Source organism: Gorilla gorilla, chromosome 12 (genome assembly GCF_029281585.2).
Source record: "Gorilla gorilla gorilla isolate KB3781 chromosome 12, NHGRI_mGorGor1-v2.1_pri, whole genome shotgun sequence".
NCBI classification, from domain to species: domain Eukaryota; kingdom Metazoa; phylum Chordata; class Mammalia; order Primates; family Hominidae; genus Gorilla; species Gorilla gorilla.
Window position 1 is genome coordinate 53,627,988 of NC_073236.2, and position 14,812 is coordinate 53,642,799.

General features: G+C 43.3%; 1 protein-coding gene across 2 annotated transcripts in view; it reads left to right on the top strand.

Moving 5' to 3' along the window:
- Positions 1 to 976: 976 nt before the first annotated feature.
- Positions 977 to 14,812, top strand: part of IMMT (inner membrane mitochondrial protein) — a 52,408-nt gene continuing 38,572 nt past the window's right edge. Inside the window, exon 1 of one of the 2 annotated variants that reach the window (XM_019020829.4) lies at positions 977 to 1,900. In XM_019020829.4, the coding sequence (XP_018876374.1) occupies positions 1,856 to 1,900 (45 nt within the window). In that variant the 5' untranslated portion in view covers positions 977 to 1,855. The remainder of the gene's footprint in view (positions 1,901 to 14,812) is intronic. The other variant, XM_055378165.2, reaches the window with a different exon arrangement.

A 14,812-nucleotide genomic window follows, 5' to 3' on the forward strand; every position in this document is an offset into this window, starting at 1 on the left:
GAGGTTGCTAATGATGTTCAGGCGCAAGTTGTGGCTGTGACATACATGACTGAAGCAGGATGAAAACATTCACTGGCATTGACAAATTCAAAGCCAAGGGTGTTAGAAAAGTCATCACACTGGCACCACATGACTGAAGCAGGATGAAAGCGTTCACTGGCATTAAGAAGTTCAAAGACAAGGGTGTTAGAAAAGTCATCACACCGGCACCACTGGGCATGACAGCAGTGGGCAGGGAGGCAGCAATTCAATTGCTAAAATTACTAAAGAAAACGGGAGACTGCTCTGGAAGCTAAGTGAAAGAGATATGAAACATATGTAATTACTGTAGTCCCCTAAAAACCATAGAACATAGAACATATACAAACATAACTATTGATTTCAGATAATTGTCAAATCCATCTCTCCATGCTACAAGTCATAGCGCAGTCTACCTCTAGAGAGAATACATATTGTAATAAATTACCCAGTTAAGACTTGGAATACTTTGCAAATTCAATAGAAGATAGAAAAGTTAGTTTCCACGATATTGCAATAAGATGCTAATAGTATTAATACGAACATATTAATTCTGGAGTATACATGGAGTATTAATACCATGCTTAATATTTAACGTGTTTTATTTTGATTACAGAATCAATGGAATACTTTTGTTTTTTGAGACAGAGTTTCGCTCTTGTTGCCCAGGCTGGAGTGCAATGGCGTGATCTCGGCTCAATGCAATCTCCGCCTCCCGGGCTCAAGCAATTCTCCTGCCTCAGCCTCCCGAGTAGCTGGGATTACAGGCACCCGCCACCATGCCCAGCTAATTTTTTGTATTTTTAGTAAAGACGGGGTTTCACTATTTTGGCCAGGCTGGTCTCGAATTCCTGACTTCAGGCGATCCACCCGCCTTGGCCTCCCAAAGTGCTGGGATTACAGGCGTGAGTCATCGCTCCTGGCCCTACTTTTCTTTTTTTTTGTTTGTTTTTCTACATAGAGACGAGGTCTCACTGTGTTGCCCAGCCTGGTATCGAACCTCTGGGCTCAAGCGATCCTCCCGCTTCGGCCTCCCGAAGTACTGGGATTACAAGCGTGAGCCACCGCGCCCTGCCCAGTGGAATACTTTCAACGGTGCTTCTGCACTGACTTCCCATCTTCCAACCCATCCACAAACTGCAGCCAAAATGATGTTACTACAGTAACAACTTGGAGAAAGCAGTGTGGTTTAATCTGGAAGGAGCAGAAGCTGTGGAGTCCAAAGGACCCGTGTTCCTATCCTTGTTGTGCCACTTGACACGTTTCGCACAAGGGTCTCCAGTGTTAGTTCACCGTCTCCAGCAATCAGGATGACTCCCTGAAGGGCTGTCAAACGAAACAAAGGCGCAAACTGAGACAATTCCATTGTTTACGTAACTTTCGCCAAATCGGCTCCTTCCTACGAAATATCCAGCTCATAGAGCAGGCTGAGATGCTTTGTTGCTTTAATTCTCTTTAAGAGTCACAGCTGTCCATTTTCCACGTGCGGCTGAAGAATGGATTTCAGAGCGCTCTCCCTCCGGCCGTGTTCACCTAGTAACCCCAGCTTCGGGATAAGGACCTGCAGCCCGGGCGCGACCCGGAAAGGGAATCCGCCCTTTTCGCCTCCTTCGCGCCAATCGCCTGGAGTTGGCGTTTCCGCAGCCGGGACACAGCCCACCCTCTAAGAGCCGCGGAGTCGGGGACGATAGAAGGGGCCGCGCGTGCGCAGTGGCGTCCGCTGTGCTTCCGGTGCGCCGGCGCGGACGCGGGCACGCACACACGCAAGCACGCCTCCACTTAATTCGCGCCGCCGCGGCAGCTCGAGTCCACCAGCAGCGCCGTCCGCTTGACCGAAATGCTGCGGGCCTGTCAGTTATCGGGTGTGACCGCCGCCGCCCAGGTGAGCACTGGGGCTCCCGGAGGCGCGTGAGGAGGCTGACCTAGGACCGTCAGCGAAAAACGGGGGAGACTTGGTCGCTGCCTAGCCTCCAGGATAAAGGCGAGTCTCAGGGTCACCCTCGTCGGGAGAGGCCCGGGCTGGCAGCTAGGCAGCCACCAGGGAGTTCGCCGGACTGGGATGACTTGAGGTTATTGCAGCAGCGGGGTGGGGTGTGGAGAGTAGCGGGAGGCGCGGCTTCGTGGGCATGTAGTCCAATCAGGGCCGCGCTGCCCCCGTCCAGGACCAATCCTGGCTGCTGGCGTCTGGGTCGCCGGTTGGGCGCGCGATAGATTTTCAGTGCTGAAGGTCGACGGGGGAGAACTACAGTTCCCGTCAGGACGAGCGGAGCGGCGGCTTGTTGCATCCTTAATAAGGAGGTGCCTGGACTTCTAGCGAGAGTCCACATTTTAGGGGTCAAGGTTGTAATTATCTGGGAGGGAGTGCCTTTCTTTTCGCAGCTGAGAACACTTCTGAGTTATTCTTAATCCAAACAAAAGCGAAAGATTTTCATTTGTGGAGCTGAAACTCCTGGTCTTCAAGGAAAGACAGGAGTCATGACCTTGTGGCTCATTTCTGAGATTATGACAGGGATCTGTGTCTCCAGGCGCTGGGACTACTTTGACATTCAAGGAGCCTGAATACCCAGTTACTTCTAGTTTTGCGTAATTGCCAAAGTTACTTTCTAAAATTGAAAATTAAAAAGCCTGTTTCCACTGCTCATGATTTTCAGAAAGTTGATATTTTGGCAAAATGTAGATAGCAAAACAAGTACTGTGACTCAAGCAGTAATTGAACAGAATCCCTAGGAATAGTGAGTTAGAGATCATAAAAGTCAAGCTTTGTTTTTTCAAGTTCGCTTCTCTTCCTGTTTGCTGCTAGGTAACAGAAGCAGCCCCTTCCATAGGAAAGTGGAACGAACCTGTGTTAGTTTTCTATTGCTGCGTAACAAATACCACAAATTTAGCAGCTTAAAACAACACCCATGAATGACCTTACGGGTTCTGTAGGATAGAAGTCTGGGCGCGGATGATCTGTGTTCTCCGCTCCAGGTCACACAAGGCTGCAAAGTATTAGCCATGCTGTGGTTCTCATCTGGAGATCAGGGTCCTCTTCCAGGCTCATGCAGTTTGTTGGCAGAATTCAGTCCCTTGCAGTTACAGGACTGAAGTCCTTCTTTTCTTGCTGCCTCTTGCCAGCCACTGCTCCCAGCTTCTACAGCCTGCCTACAGTTCCTTGCCTCAAGGCCTCCAGAGGCCATTCATAACATTGATGTTTGCTTTCATGCAGGCTACCAGGAGCTTGCCTCTCTGACTTCCAAATTTCTTTTACTTTGGTCTTTCCTCTCTAGACCCAGATTTAAAAGGCTTATGTGATTAGACCAGGCCCACCTGGATGACCTCCTTTTCAGTTAATTCAGAGTCAACTTTTTGGGATCCCATTTGGGAAATAAGAAAACTAATTAAAACTTGGTAATAAAAAAATGAACCCTTTTATAGCTCTGAATCAAGATGTCTAAGCTTCTTGAAATTGCTGTCTTGTAAAATTCTTTGGTTTATTCTCACCATCTCCTTAATTCTGTAGCATTTGACATTGCTGCTTTATGAGGCTCTTTGTACTTTTGGCTTCTCTCAAGTAATATTTTGGGTCCCATCTCTCTTGTTTTCCTTTACTGAGTCTGCTTCTGCTTTGTACCTCGAAATATACACCTTCTCATCTCTTCCTGTCTCTTTATAGACTCTCTAATTTGAGATTACATCAACTCTCAGAACTTTAATTCCCAAGCAGGTGACTCTCTAGCCTCGTCGTATTTGATTGTGTCAACGTATCCAGAATATCTCACTTGTCAAGATCCTTTCCACTTTATTAAACCCCATCTTTCTTTCTCTTTTTTTTTTTTTTTTTTTTGGATACGGAGTCTCACTTTGTCACCCAGGCTGGAGTGCAGTGGCACAATCATGGCTCACTGCAGCCTTGACCTCCTGAGCGCAAGCAATCCTCTTACCTCAGCCTCCTGAGTAGCTGGGACCACAGGCATGTGCCACCATCCCTGGCTAATTTTTTAAAAAATTTTTGTAGAGACGGAGTCTCTCTGTGTTGCCCAGGCTGGTCTTGAACTCCTGGGCTCAAATGATCCTCCCACTTCTGCCTCCCAAAATGCTGGGAATATAGGCACGAGCCACTGTGCCCAGCCAACCCCATCTTCTTAAATGTCTTACTGCTTTTACTGTTCCCTCCTAGAGTCCATTCTTTACTCTAGGAGGGAATAGTAAAAGCAGTAAGACATTTAGTAAAAGGCTTTTTAAAAGGCAAACATGAGGTCATGCTCTTTGGAGACATCGCATCACATTCAGAATAAAATCTAAACTGCTTACCATGGGCCCTTGATCTGACTCTTCTCATATTTCATTTTTCTACTGCCTCACTCAGATTCTCCTGGTAATCTCCAGCATGTGCCTCACTGCCTTTTCATCAGGTGTTTCTTTTGCCCTGAACTCTTCTCACACGTTTGCTTAACTTATTCCCTTCAGTTAATTTCTCAAATGTCACCTTCCCTTCAGAGAGGGCATCCTGATCCAAAATAGAATTCTGACTACTCTTGCCTTCCTTGTATCACTATATCTTTACCCCATCCTACTTTGTTATACTTTGTAGCTCCTAGCACTACCTGATGTTATAATGTGTATTTATTACACAGTTTCCACCTTTAAAAAGTAAGCTCCACAATGGAACTGTGTCCATATTTACTGCTGTATTTCCAGTATTGACAATAGTCCCTGGCTCCAAGTAGATGCTCAGTGAATGTTTATGACATATATAAATGAAAGAATGAATGTGTTCATGAATTTTTTTTTAATTTAAAAAGATTTTTTAGAGACGGGGTCTCATTATGTTTCCCAGGCTGGTCTTCAGCTTCTGGGCTCAAGTGATATGCCCACCTCGGCCTCCCAGAGTGGAATTTTTCTTAATCTGTGTGAGTGGATGTGACCTCCCTTTAAACATCCCATAGATTTTCGAACCTCTGATTATATATTCAGGTTCTCCAGAGAAACAGAAACAATAAGGGTGTGTGTGTGTGTGTAGAGATAGGGTCTCATTCTGTTGCCCAGGCTGGAGTACAGCAGTGTGATCATAACTCACTGCAGTCTCAATCTCCTGGGCTTAAGCGATCCTCCCACCTCACCTCCTGAGTAGCTGGGACTACAGGCTTATGCCACCATGCCCAGCCAATGTTTTGGACTTTTAGTAGAGATGGGATCTCGTAATGTTGTTCCAGCTCATTTTGAACTTCTGGGCTCAAGCAATCTCCCCACCTTCTCCTCCCCCCCAAAGTGCTGGGATTACAGGCGTGAGCCATAGTGCCCGGCCTAGGAAGATTTATTATTTATTTATTAGTTTTTTTTGAGATGGAGTCTTGCTCTGTCACCCAGGCTGGAGTGCAGTGGCGCCATTTCAAGTGCAGTGGCGCCATTTCAGCACACTGCAAGCTCCGCCTCCCGGGTTCACGCCATTCTCCTGCCTCAGCCTCCCAAGTAGCTGGGACTACAGGCGCCTGCCACCACGCCTGTCTAATTTTTTTTTTTTTTTTGTATTTTTAGTAGAGACGGGGTTTCACCGTGTTAGCCAGGATAGTCTCGATCTCCTGACCTTGTGATCCCCCCACCTTGGCCTCCCAAAGTGCTGGGATTACAGGCGTGAGCCACCGCGCCTGGCTGAAAGATTTATTGTAAGGACTCTACTCACACAGTTATGGAGACTGGCAAGTCCAGAATCTGCTGTGTGGTTTGGCAGACTGGAGACCTAGGACAGCCAATATTGCAGTTGCAGTCCGCTGGCCAGCAGCCTGGAAACCCAGGAGAGTGGATAGTGCAGTTTCAGTCTGGAGGCAGTCTGCTAGAGAATTGCCTCTTGCTTTTTGTTGTTTTTGAGCCCTCAACTGATTGAATGAAGCCCACCCATGTTACAGGGCAATTTTTTTTTTTTTTTTTTTTTTTGAGATAGGGTCTTGCTCTGTCACCCAGGCTGGAGTGCATTGGTGCAATCTCAGCTCACTACAACCTCCATCCACCAGACTCAAGCCATCCTCCCACCTCAGCCTCCTGAGTAGCTAGGACTGCAGGCATGCACCACCACACCCAGCTAACTTGTATTTTTTTTTCTGTAGAGACAGGGTTTCGCTATATTACCCAGGCTGGTCTCAAACTCCTGGGCTCAAACAATCCACCCGCCTTTGCCTCCCAAAGTGCTGGGATTACAGGAGTGAGCCACCATGCCTGGCCACTAGTTCACCAATTAAAATGTTAATCTCATCCAAAAACACAATCCAAGTTGACACATAAAATGAACCATCACAGATAGTATCTACCTTATTCTTTGCCCAGGCTGGAATGCAGTGGTGCAATCTTGGCTCACTGCAACCTCCGCCTCCTGGGTTCTAGCAATTCTCCTGCCTCAGTCTCTCGAGTAACTGGGGCTGCAGGCACGTGCCACCATGCCCAGCTAATACTTTGTATTTTTAGTAGAGACAGGGTTTCACCATATTAGCCGGGATGGTCTCGATCTCCTGACGTCGTGATCCGCCCGCCTTGGGCTCCCAAAGTGCTGGGATTACAGGCTTAAGCCACTGCACCCGGCACAGTATCTGCCTTATTCTTTATGTTTGGGCTTATCATCCTTGCATTCCTTAGATGTGGGTATTCAGTAAATGTGCTTTAGAACTCTGGTCCCTCTGTTTTTGTTTTCTTTTTTTATTCCTCAGACCTAACACCATCTTTCTTCTCTTAGTCCCAATACTGCATCACCAGGCCCAGCCTTTTTGAAGTGGTCATTGAGTTTGGAGGACATGGGCTTTCCGCCTAGCCTAGCCTTCTCTCAAACTACAAACCTGGAAGTGGTCATTTACATATGGAGTAGTCTTTCCTGCTTATAACTTGAAAGAAGAAGAAGAAACATTATTATTCTTGAGGATCAACCGCACCAGCTTACTTAAGACCAAGTTTGATAACCCAGCTAGTTTAGGATTGAACTTGTGTGTGGACATGAGCTATCATCTTCTAGAATTCCTTCTTTCTGTTAGGATTATGAAACATTATGTTACTCAGTGATAGAGATAGGCAGCCAACCACACGTGCTAGAAAGTAGTTTAGTAGATCATGCGGCCAGGTGTTTGCTTCTACCCGTGCTAGAATCCTCTTCATTGTTCCTTTTTTCATATCTCTAGACCAGTAGCCTTCAAACCATTTTGAAATACATCTTACGCCGTAACTTACTACACCGAAGTGATAACATATAAAATATATTCACATATGTGCAGGGAAAACTAAAGTGTCAAGTTCCTGCTTTTGTCATACTGATAAGTATCTGCCATTTCTATAACTAAAGAGCACGTGTTCTCCTAGAATAGAATATGTTTATACTGAAATGTAATGCTGCTTCAATGTAAAATTGTAATGTAAAATGTAAAATTTCAATGTAAAAACTTACTGGATTTTTTTGTGGGATATACTTTTTAACCTTAATGCATGATTCTTATCAACTATTTTAAATTAACAGTAGAAAAAGTTAATTTGTTGTATATCAATCTATATTTCAAATGTAGAACTGCCCATTAACTTATGGGTGCCTTTTTCGTTTGTGTGGGAGGAGTCCTTATGACAAGATCCACAAAAACATTATCAGTTGACAGCAACCAGCAGTCTGTGGAGGAAGCCTGGAACCTCTGGTTAGAATTCACATGAGGCAGCTCATACTACAGGCTCCATGTCCAGGTTGTCATGCTAGATTGTGGTTTCTTTATGTCTTCACTTTAGTTTGGTAGAGCTAAGGAACAGATGGTCTGTGTAATAGCATTAATCATGGGGCGGAACACTTGAGGTCAGGAGTTCAAGACCAGCCTGGCCAATATGGTGAAACCCCGTCTCTACTAAAAATACAAAAATTAGCCGGGTGTGGTGGCAGGTGCCTGTAATCCCAGCTGCCCGGGAGGCTGAGGCAGGAGAATCTCTTAAACCCGGGACATGGAGGTTGCAGTGAGCCGAGATCGCACCATTGCACTCCAGCCTGGGTGTCACAGCGAGACTCCATCTCAAAAAAAAAAAGAACATTACATGGGAATTGTATGTTTCCTCTTTTTTTTAATATCACATTTCTGCGGGTTAGAAGCAGCAAGGCTAACCTTATAACATATGTCTAGACAGATTGCTTTGAAACAGTGTTGTCCTTTCTATGTCATAGGTCCTTATTAATAAAAAGGAATTCCAGGACAAAAAAGTAGCCAATATTTTGTGTGTTAATGTAGGATATTTAGTTTATGTTAATAGTTTAGTACTTAAGAGAGCTCTGGAGACAGACCTTATGTTTGGCAATGGTTTCTTAACTATAATACCAAAAGCACAAGCAACAAAAGAAACTAAAGATAAATTGGACTTCATTAAAATTTTAAATTTTTGTGCATCAGAGGGATACTTGAGAGTGAAAAGGATGAAAGTATTCTAATGGATACTAGATATTTTGGATACTAGACCCTCATGATATCTGATGAGGTGTTTCTTTTTGGGTAAGGAACTCCTGCAACTCAGTAACAAAAAAGACTACCCAAATAAAAATACAGGCAAAGGGCCCAGGCTTTGTGTCTCATGCCTGTCATCCCAGCACTTTGGGAAGCTGAGGCAGGTAGAACGCTTGAGCGCAGGAGTTATTTTGTATAACTAGTTATTTTGTAAGACTAGCCTGGACAACATGGTGAAACTCTGTCTCTACAAAAAATACAAACATTAGCTGGGTGTGGTGGCATGCACCTGTAGTCTTAGCTACTTGGGAGGCTGAGAGGTGGGAGGATTGCTTGAGCCTGTGAGGTCGAGGCTGCAGTGAACCATGATGGTGCCACAGCACTCCAGTCTCGGTGACAGAGTGAGACGCTGTCTCCACATATATACATATATGTATTTGTGTGCGTGTGTGTGTATGCATGAGCAAAGGACTTGAATAGCCATTCATCCAAAGCAGATATACAGATGGCTAAGAAGCACATGGAAAGATGCTCAACATCCTTTGACACTAGGGAAATGCAAATTAAAACCATGAGATACTCAGTTCACAACCACTAAGATGGTTGTAATAAAAACGGAAAATAACAAATTAGCCGGGCATGGTGGTACACACCTGTAATCCCAGCTACTTGGGAGGCTGAGGCAGGAGAATCACTTGAACCCGGGAGGCGAAGGTTGCAGGGAGCCAAGATTGTGCCATTGCACTCCAGCCTGGGCGACAAGAGCAAAACTCCATCTCAAAACAAAAATGGAAAATACCAAATGTTGGTGAGGGTATAGAGAAATTGGAACCCTCATACATTGCTAGTGGGAATGTAAAATGGTACAGCTGCTGTGAAAAAATAGTTTAGTGGTGTCTCAGTAACTTTTTTTTTTTTTTTGGAGACAGAGTTTCACTCTTGTTGCCCAGGCTGGAGTGCAGTGGCGCGATCTCGGCTCACCGCAACCTCTACCTCCTGGGTTCAAGGGATTCTCCTGCTTCAGCGTCCCGAGTAGCTGGGATTACAGGCATGCGCCACCACGCCCAGCTAATTTTGTATTTTTACTAGAGACGCGGGGCTTCTGTATGTTGGTCAGGCTGGTCTCGAGTTCCCAACCTTAGGTGATCTGCCTGCCTCAGCCTCCCAAAGTGCTGGGATTACAGGCTTGAGCGACTGAGCCTGGCTGTGTCTCAGTAATTTAAACATAGAATTACCATATGACCTTGAAGTTCCCTGCCAAAAGAATAAAAAACAGGTGTTCAAACAAAAACTTTTAGATGAATATTCATAGCAACATTCACAATTCACAGCCAAAAGGTGAGGCAACCCAAATGTCCATTAACTGATGACTGGTTAAACAAAATATGGTATATTTACGTGATAAAATATTAGATTCAGCCATAAAAAGGAATGAAGTACAAGCTACATATGTGATACATGTTACAATGTGAATGAATCGTGAAAACATTATACTAAGTGAAAGAAGCTGGACAAAAAGATGTACATTGTGTGATTCCATTTATACAAAATATCTCAAATAGGCAGATTCATAGAAACAGAAAGTACATGGTGGTTGCTAGGGGCCAGAGAGAGAGGAAAATGGGGGATGACTGCTTAATGGATATAGGATTTCCTTTTAGGGTGATTAAAATATTCTAAGATTAGATAGTGGTGATGGTTGTTGTACAACATCGTGGATGTACTAAATACCGTGGAATTGTACATTTTAAAATGGTTAGAATGGTGAATTTTATGTTAAGGGAATTTTGTCACATAGAGGAAAAAAAAAGTACCTGCCACCAGGTATTTGCAGATGGCCTGAAGTATAGAGGCAGAGCTAGATACACACATACACACCCTAAACTTGAAGAGGCTTCCATTGGCCCAAGATAGGAAAATTTGAGCAAAAAGACAGTAATTGCAAATGGTTGAAATCCATCAAAAGTGTTTAAATCCATGAATTTAAAAAGATCTGTTCTTATGAGTTACAGCTGCATAACAGGCCACCTTGAGCTTGGGGTAAAATAACAGTATTTATTGCCTTACTCAGTTCTGGAAAATTTTTGCTCAGAGACCCTCATGAAGTTGCAGTCAGATAGTTACTAGTTCTACAGTCATCCCCAAGTCTTCTTTACTCTCATGTGTGGCAGTAAATACTGGCTGCAGCTGACACCTCAGCAGGGACTATTGGCTGGATCACCCATCTGTGGCATCTTTAAGTGTCTGGACTTCCATACACTTTGGTGGCTGGGTTCCAAGGGCAAGTGTGACAAGAGGCAGAGCCAGGTAGAGGCTGTATCCTTTTTATGTCTTAGTCTCAGGAGTTACAGAGCATCACTTTCACTGCCTTCTATTAGTGAATTAGTAACAAAGGCCTGCCCTTGTTTAAGGGAAGTGTACAAAAAACTTACTATTGTTGGGAGAGGGGCACGTTTCTGGAACAGCATGTGGTATAGGAAGTATTGTTGCAGTCAGTTTTGGATATTATCCTCAGCCTTCTGGACCCAACTGACATCCCTCCCACATGCACATCCCTCCCACTCACAACCTTCTCCAAGACTCTCCAGAGTCTAATGCCATCAAAGCATCAGCATTAGGAACAAAATCTTGTCATCTAAATCAGATCCTACTATGGATAAGACATCTTGAATGTGGTCCCTAGGGTATAGCTTCTTAAACACTTTTCTTGGTGATCTAAAGCCCTGTAAACTGAAGAGACAAATTATCTGCTCCCCATACATTCAGCATATGGTGGTACGACAGACACAGGATAATCACTCTAGACACTCCTATTCAAAAAGGCAGAAACTAAGAGGCACACATCAGTCACCATTCCATAACAAGTGTAAAATTCAGCTGACCCTATGTTTCTAATCCCTTGATGAGAGCTCAGTCCTAGTGCTTGGGAATGAATCTCCTCAGCTCTTGGTTCTACCCTTTGGGCTCCTGGTTTTACACTTGAATTATTCTTCCGTTTCCAGAATATGTTGTCTGTTGCAGCTGAATTGTTTCACAGCCTACTTCCTGTCTGTAGAAGTTTAAGAGTTGAGAAGCTTCTTTTCATTTTGTCCTCTTTTTCACTTTAAATATAAGCCAGCATGTTTTTTATTGACACAATTCTCAACAAGTTTGTGGGTTTCCTGTGAATCTTAATGGGATTTTCTTCATTAGATGCATGATACTCACACATCTTATCAAGATAAGCCCTTCTCCATTTTGGGCTTCCTGTGAGGCTGCTGTAAGTAACACCTTTAATGTTCTGAGTAACCTTATTGATTCAACAGAATCTGGGAAACACATCCTTATGATTCTTAGAGGGCCTTTTCCTCAAGGTAAAAAGACTCTCTGAGGGGCACCTCCTTAGATCTTTTTGAGATCTCAAAGTATCTTGGTCACACACTAGATTTGATCTTTGGCTTGAAGCCCTTCTCTATTTGAGAATCTATTTGAAAACAATAAGCAGTTTTATTTTTGAACCCACCAAATCCTGACTCTTTTATATTTCCTTTAAATTTTGCTTGAAAGCGAAACAGGTTTTTGTTTTGTTTTTTAATGCTCATCTCTGTCCTTATCATACTCAGCTAAAAGAAACCAGTTAGCACTTGTGATGAACACTATACTTGGAACTCTTTTTTTTTTTTAAGACAGAGTCTGGCTCTGTCACCCAGGCTGGCGCGATCTCGGCTCACTGCAAGCTCTGCCTCCCGGGTTCACGCCATCCTCCTGCCTCAGCCTCCCGAGTAGCTGGGACTACAGGCGCACACTGCCACGCCCGGCTAATTTTCTGTATTTTTAGTAGAGACGGGGTTTCACCATGTTCAGCAGGATGGGCTCAATCTCCTGACCTTGTGATCCGCCTGCCTCGGCCTCCCAAAGTGCTGGGATTACAGGCGTAAGCCACCGCGCCCAGCCTACTTGGAACTCTTTAGCCAAGTACGTCAGTTCATTAGGTGTAGCTATAGCTATACTTAATTTTCTATTTTCCATGTCTGTCATTACAGATGACAGTTTTGATAAACTTCTGTCACTGCATAACAAGAATATCTTTTCCTCCAGGTTCCAAAATTTTTTTTTTTTTTTTTTTTGCTTTTCTTTAAGCCCTCACCAACAGGCTCTGGAAGGCCATTAGGCTTCTGCTCACAGTCTCTTCAAGGTTCTTCCAGCTTCTGCCGCCCCCAACACCAGTCCCAAAGTCATGACCTTGTGTTTATGTTTTGTTGCAGTAGCACCCCTCTTCTAGGTATAAACATATGTTTGGTTATCTGTAGCTGTGTAACAGACCACCCTAAACTTAGTGGTATTAAATAGCAGTGTAATTATAATTATTATCTTATATTAACAATAATAAACGTATTAATATATAAATTATGTAAATAAAAATTACTCAGTGCTTTGAGAGGCCAAGGTAGGAGGATTGCTTGAGGCCAGGAGTTCAAAACTAGCTTGGGTAACATAGCAGACCTGGCTCTATAAAAAACAAGAACAAAAATATTAGCTGGGTATGGTGGGCATGTGCCTGTAGTCCCAGCTACTCAGGGGGCTGAGGCTGGAGGATCGCTTGAGCCCAGGAGTTAGAGGTTACAGTGAGCTATGATCATACCACTGCATTCCACAACCCTGGCAACAGAGCAAGACTCAGTCTCTTAAAAAAAAATTATTTATATGCTTGAAACACTCTATTTCTGTATTTTCACCCCTCAGATTGTCAATGATTAAAAAAAAAATGATACAGTGTGTTGGAGAAAATGTGGGAAAACATACTTTCATATTACTAGAGGGCAGTTTGGCTAATTTGGCAGTATTAATCAACGTGGCAAATTTTACTTTTAAGAATAGACCCAAAATTGTGTATACAGTGTTACTCAGGTAGCATTATTTATTTTAACAAAAATTTAGAAAAAAACCTCAGTGTCCCTCAATAGGGGCTGGTTAACAATTAAACATTAAGTAACAATGGAATACCAAATCATGAATTCCCTTGGGAAGCTTTTCATGTACTGATATACAGTGATTTAAAATATATATCCTTGAACTTTAATAGAGAGCTGCGTGTATATTATGGTATCATTTGTGTAAAGGTGGGGAAAGTCAGGAGAATATGCACATTTGAATAAATATACATAAAATGTCTCTGGATAAATAAGAAGCTGACAGTGTCAGTTGCCTATGGCAAGCATGGGGTGGCTGGGGAAAGAAGGATGAGGGAGATTTTACTCTATGCATATTTAAACTTTTAAAATTATTATTTAAAACCTCAGATTTTAAATTTATTTAGTATTAGCTTTTAACTTGCAGTCAAAATACATTCTGTCAAAGGGAGGATGGAGAGTCAAGATAAAAGAAAATAGAAGGTAGATAAAGAAACATTTAAAAATACTGATGCTGGGCGTGGTTGGTTGTTCATGCCTGTAATTCCAACACTTTGGGAGGCCGTGGCAGGAGAATAGGTTGAGACCAGGAGTTCGAGACCAGCCTGGTCAACATAGCAAGACCTGGTCTCTACAAACAACAAAAAAAATTATTTAAAGAAAAACTGATGTGACTTTGGGTAGTCTGAAACTCTAGTATTAAATTTGTCCCTGACTTCCTGGAGTCAGTTATCCATTGTGCTTGCTGCTTGATACTCCAGTTAGCTAATTATCCACTGTTGACAGTGCCTTAACTTTTTACCTGAATACCTATTTATACCTAGACAGATAAAAAATGCAACCTTAAATATAATACAGCTTCAGTGGCCTCTTAATATTTTGTCCCTAAGTCACAAAAATGGAATTGTTGACATATAAAAATAGATGCATTTCTGTTTGCAATTTCATACTACTTTACAGAATAGAAGGAAAACACCCTTTTCTATTAAAAATGGTTCAAAAATGTTGGGAATTCTACAGGGTAGGTAATAATTGAAATACTGGGGTTTTTTTGATTTGTTTATTTTATTTTTTTGTTTTTGTTTTGTTTTTTTTTTTAAGGGGAGTGGAGGGGACAGGGTCTCATTCTATTGCCCAGGCTGGAGTAGAGTGACACAGTCTTGGCTCACTGCAACCTCCACCTCCGGGGCTCAAGTGATTCTCATGCCTCAGCCTCCCAAGTATCTGGGACTATAGGCACATGCCACCAAACCCGGCTAATTTTTGTATTTGTAGTAGAGATGGAGTTTTGCCATGTTGCCAAGGCTGGTTCTGATGTCCTGGGCTCAAGCAATCCCCGCCTGCGCCGCTCACCCTCGCCAGCCTCCCAAAGTGCTGGGATTACAGGCATGAGCCACCATGTCAATAATTGAAATACTTTTTAATACCAGTTGTATCTGCTTTACATATTTTAAAACATCTGATTCGTTTTTTTGTTTT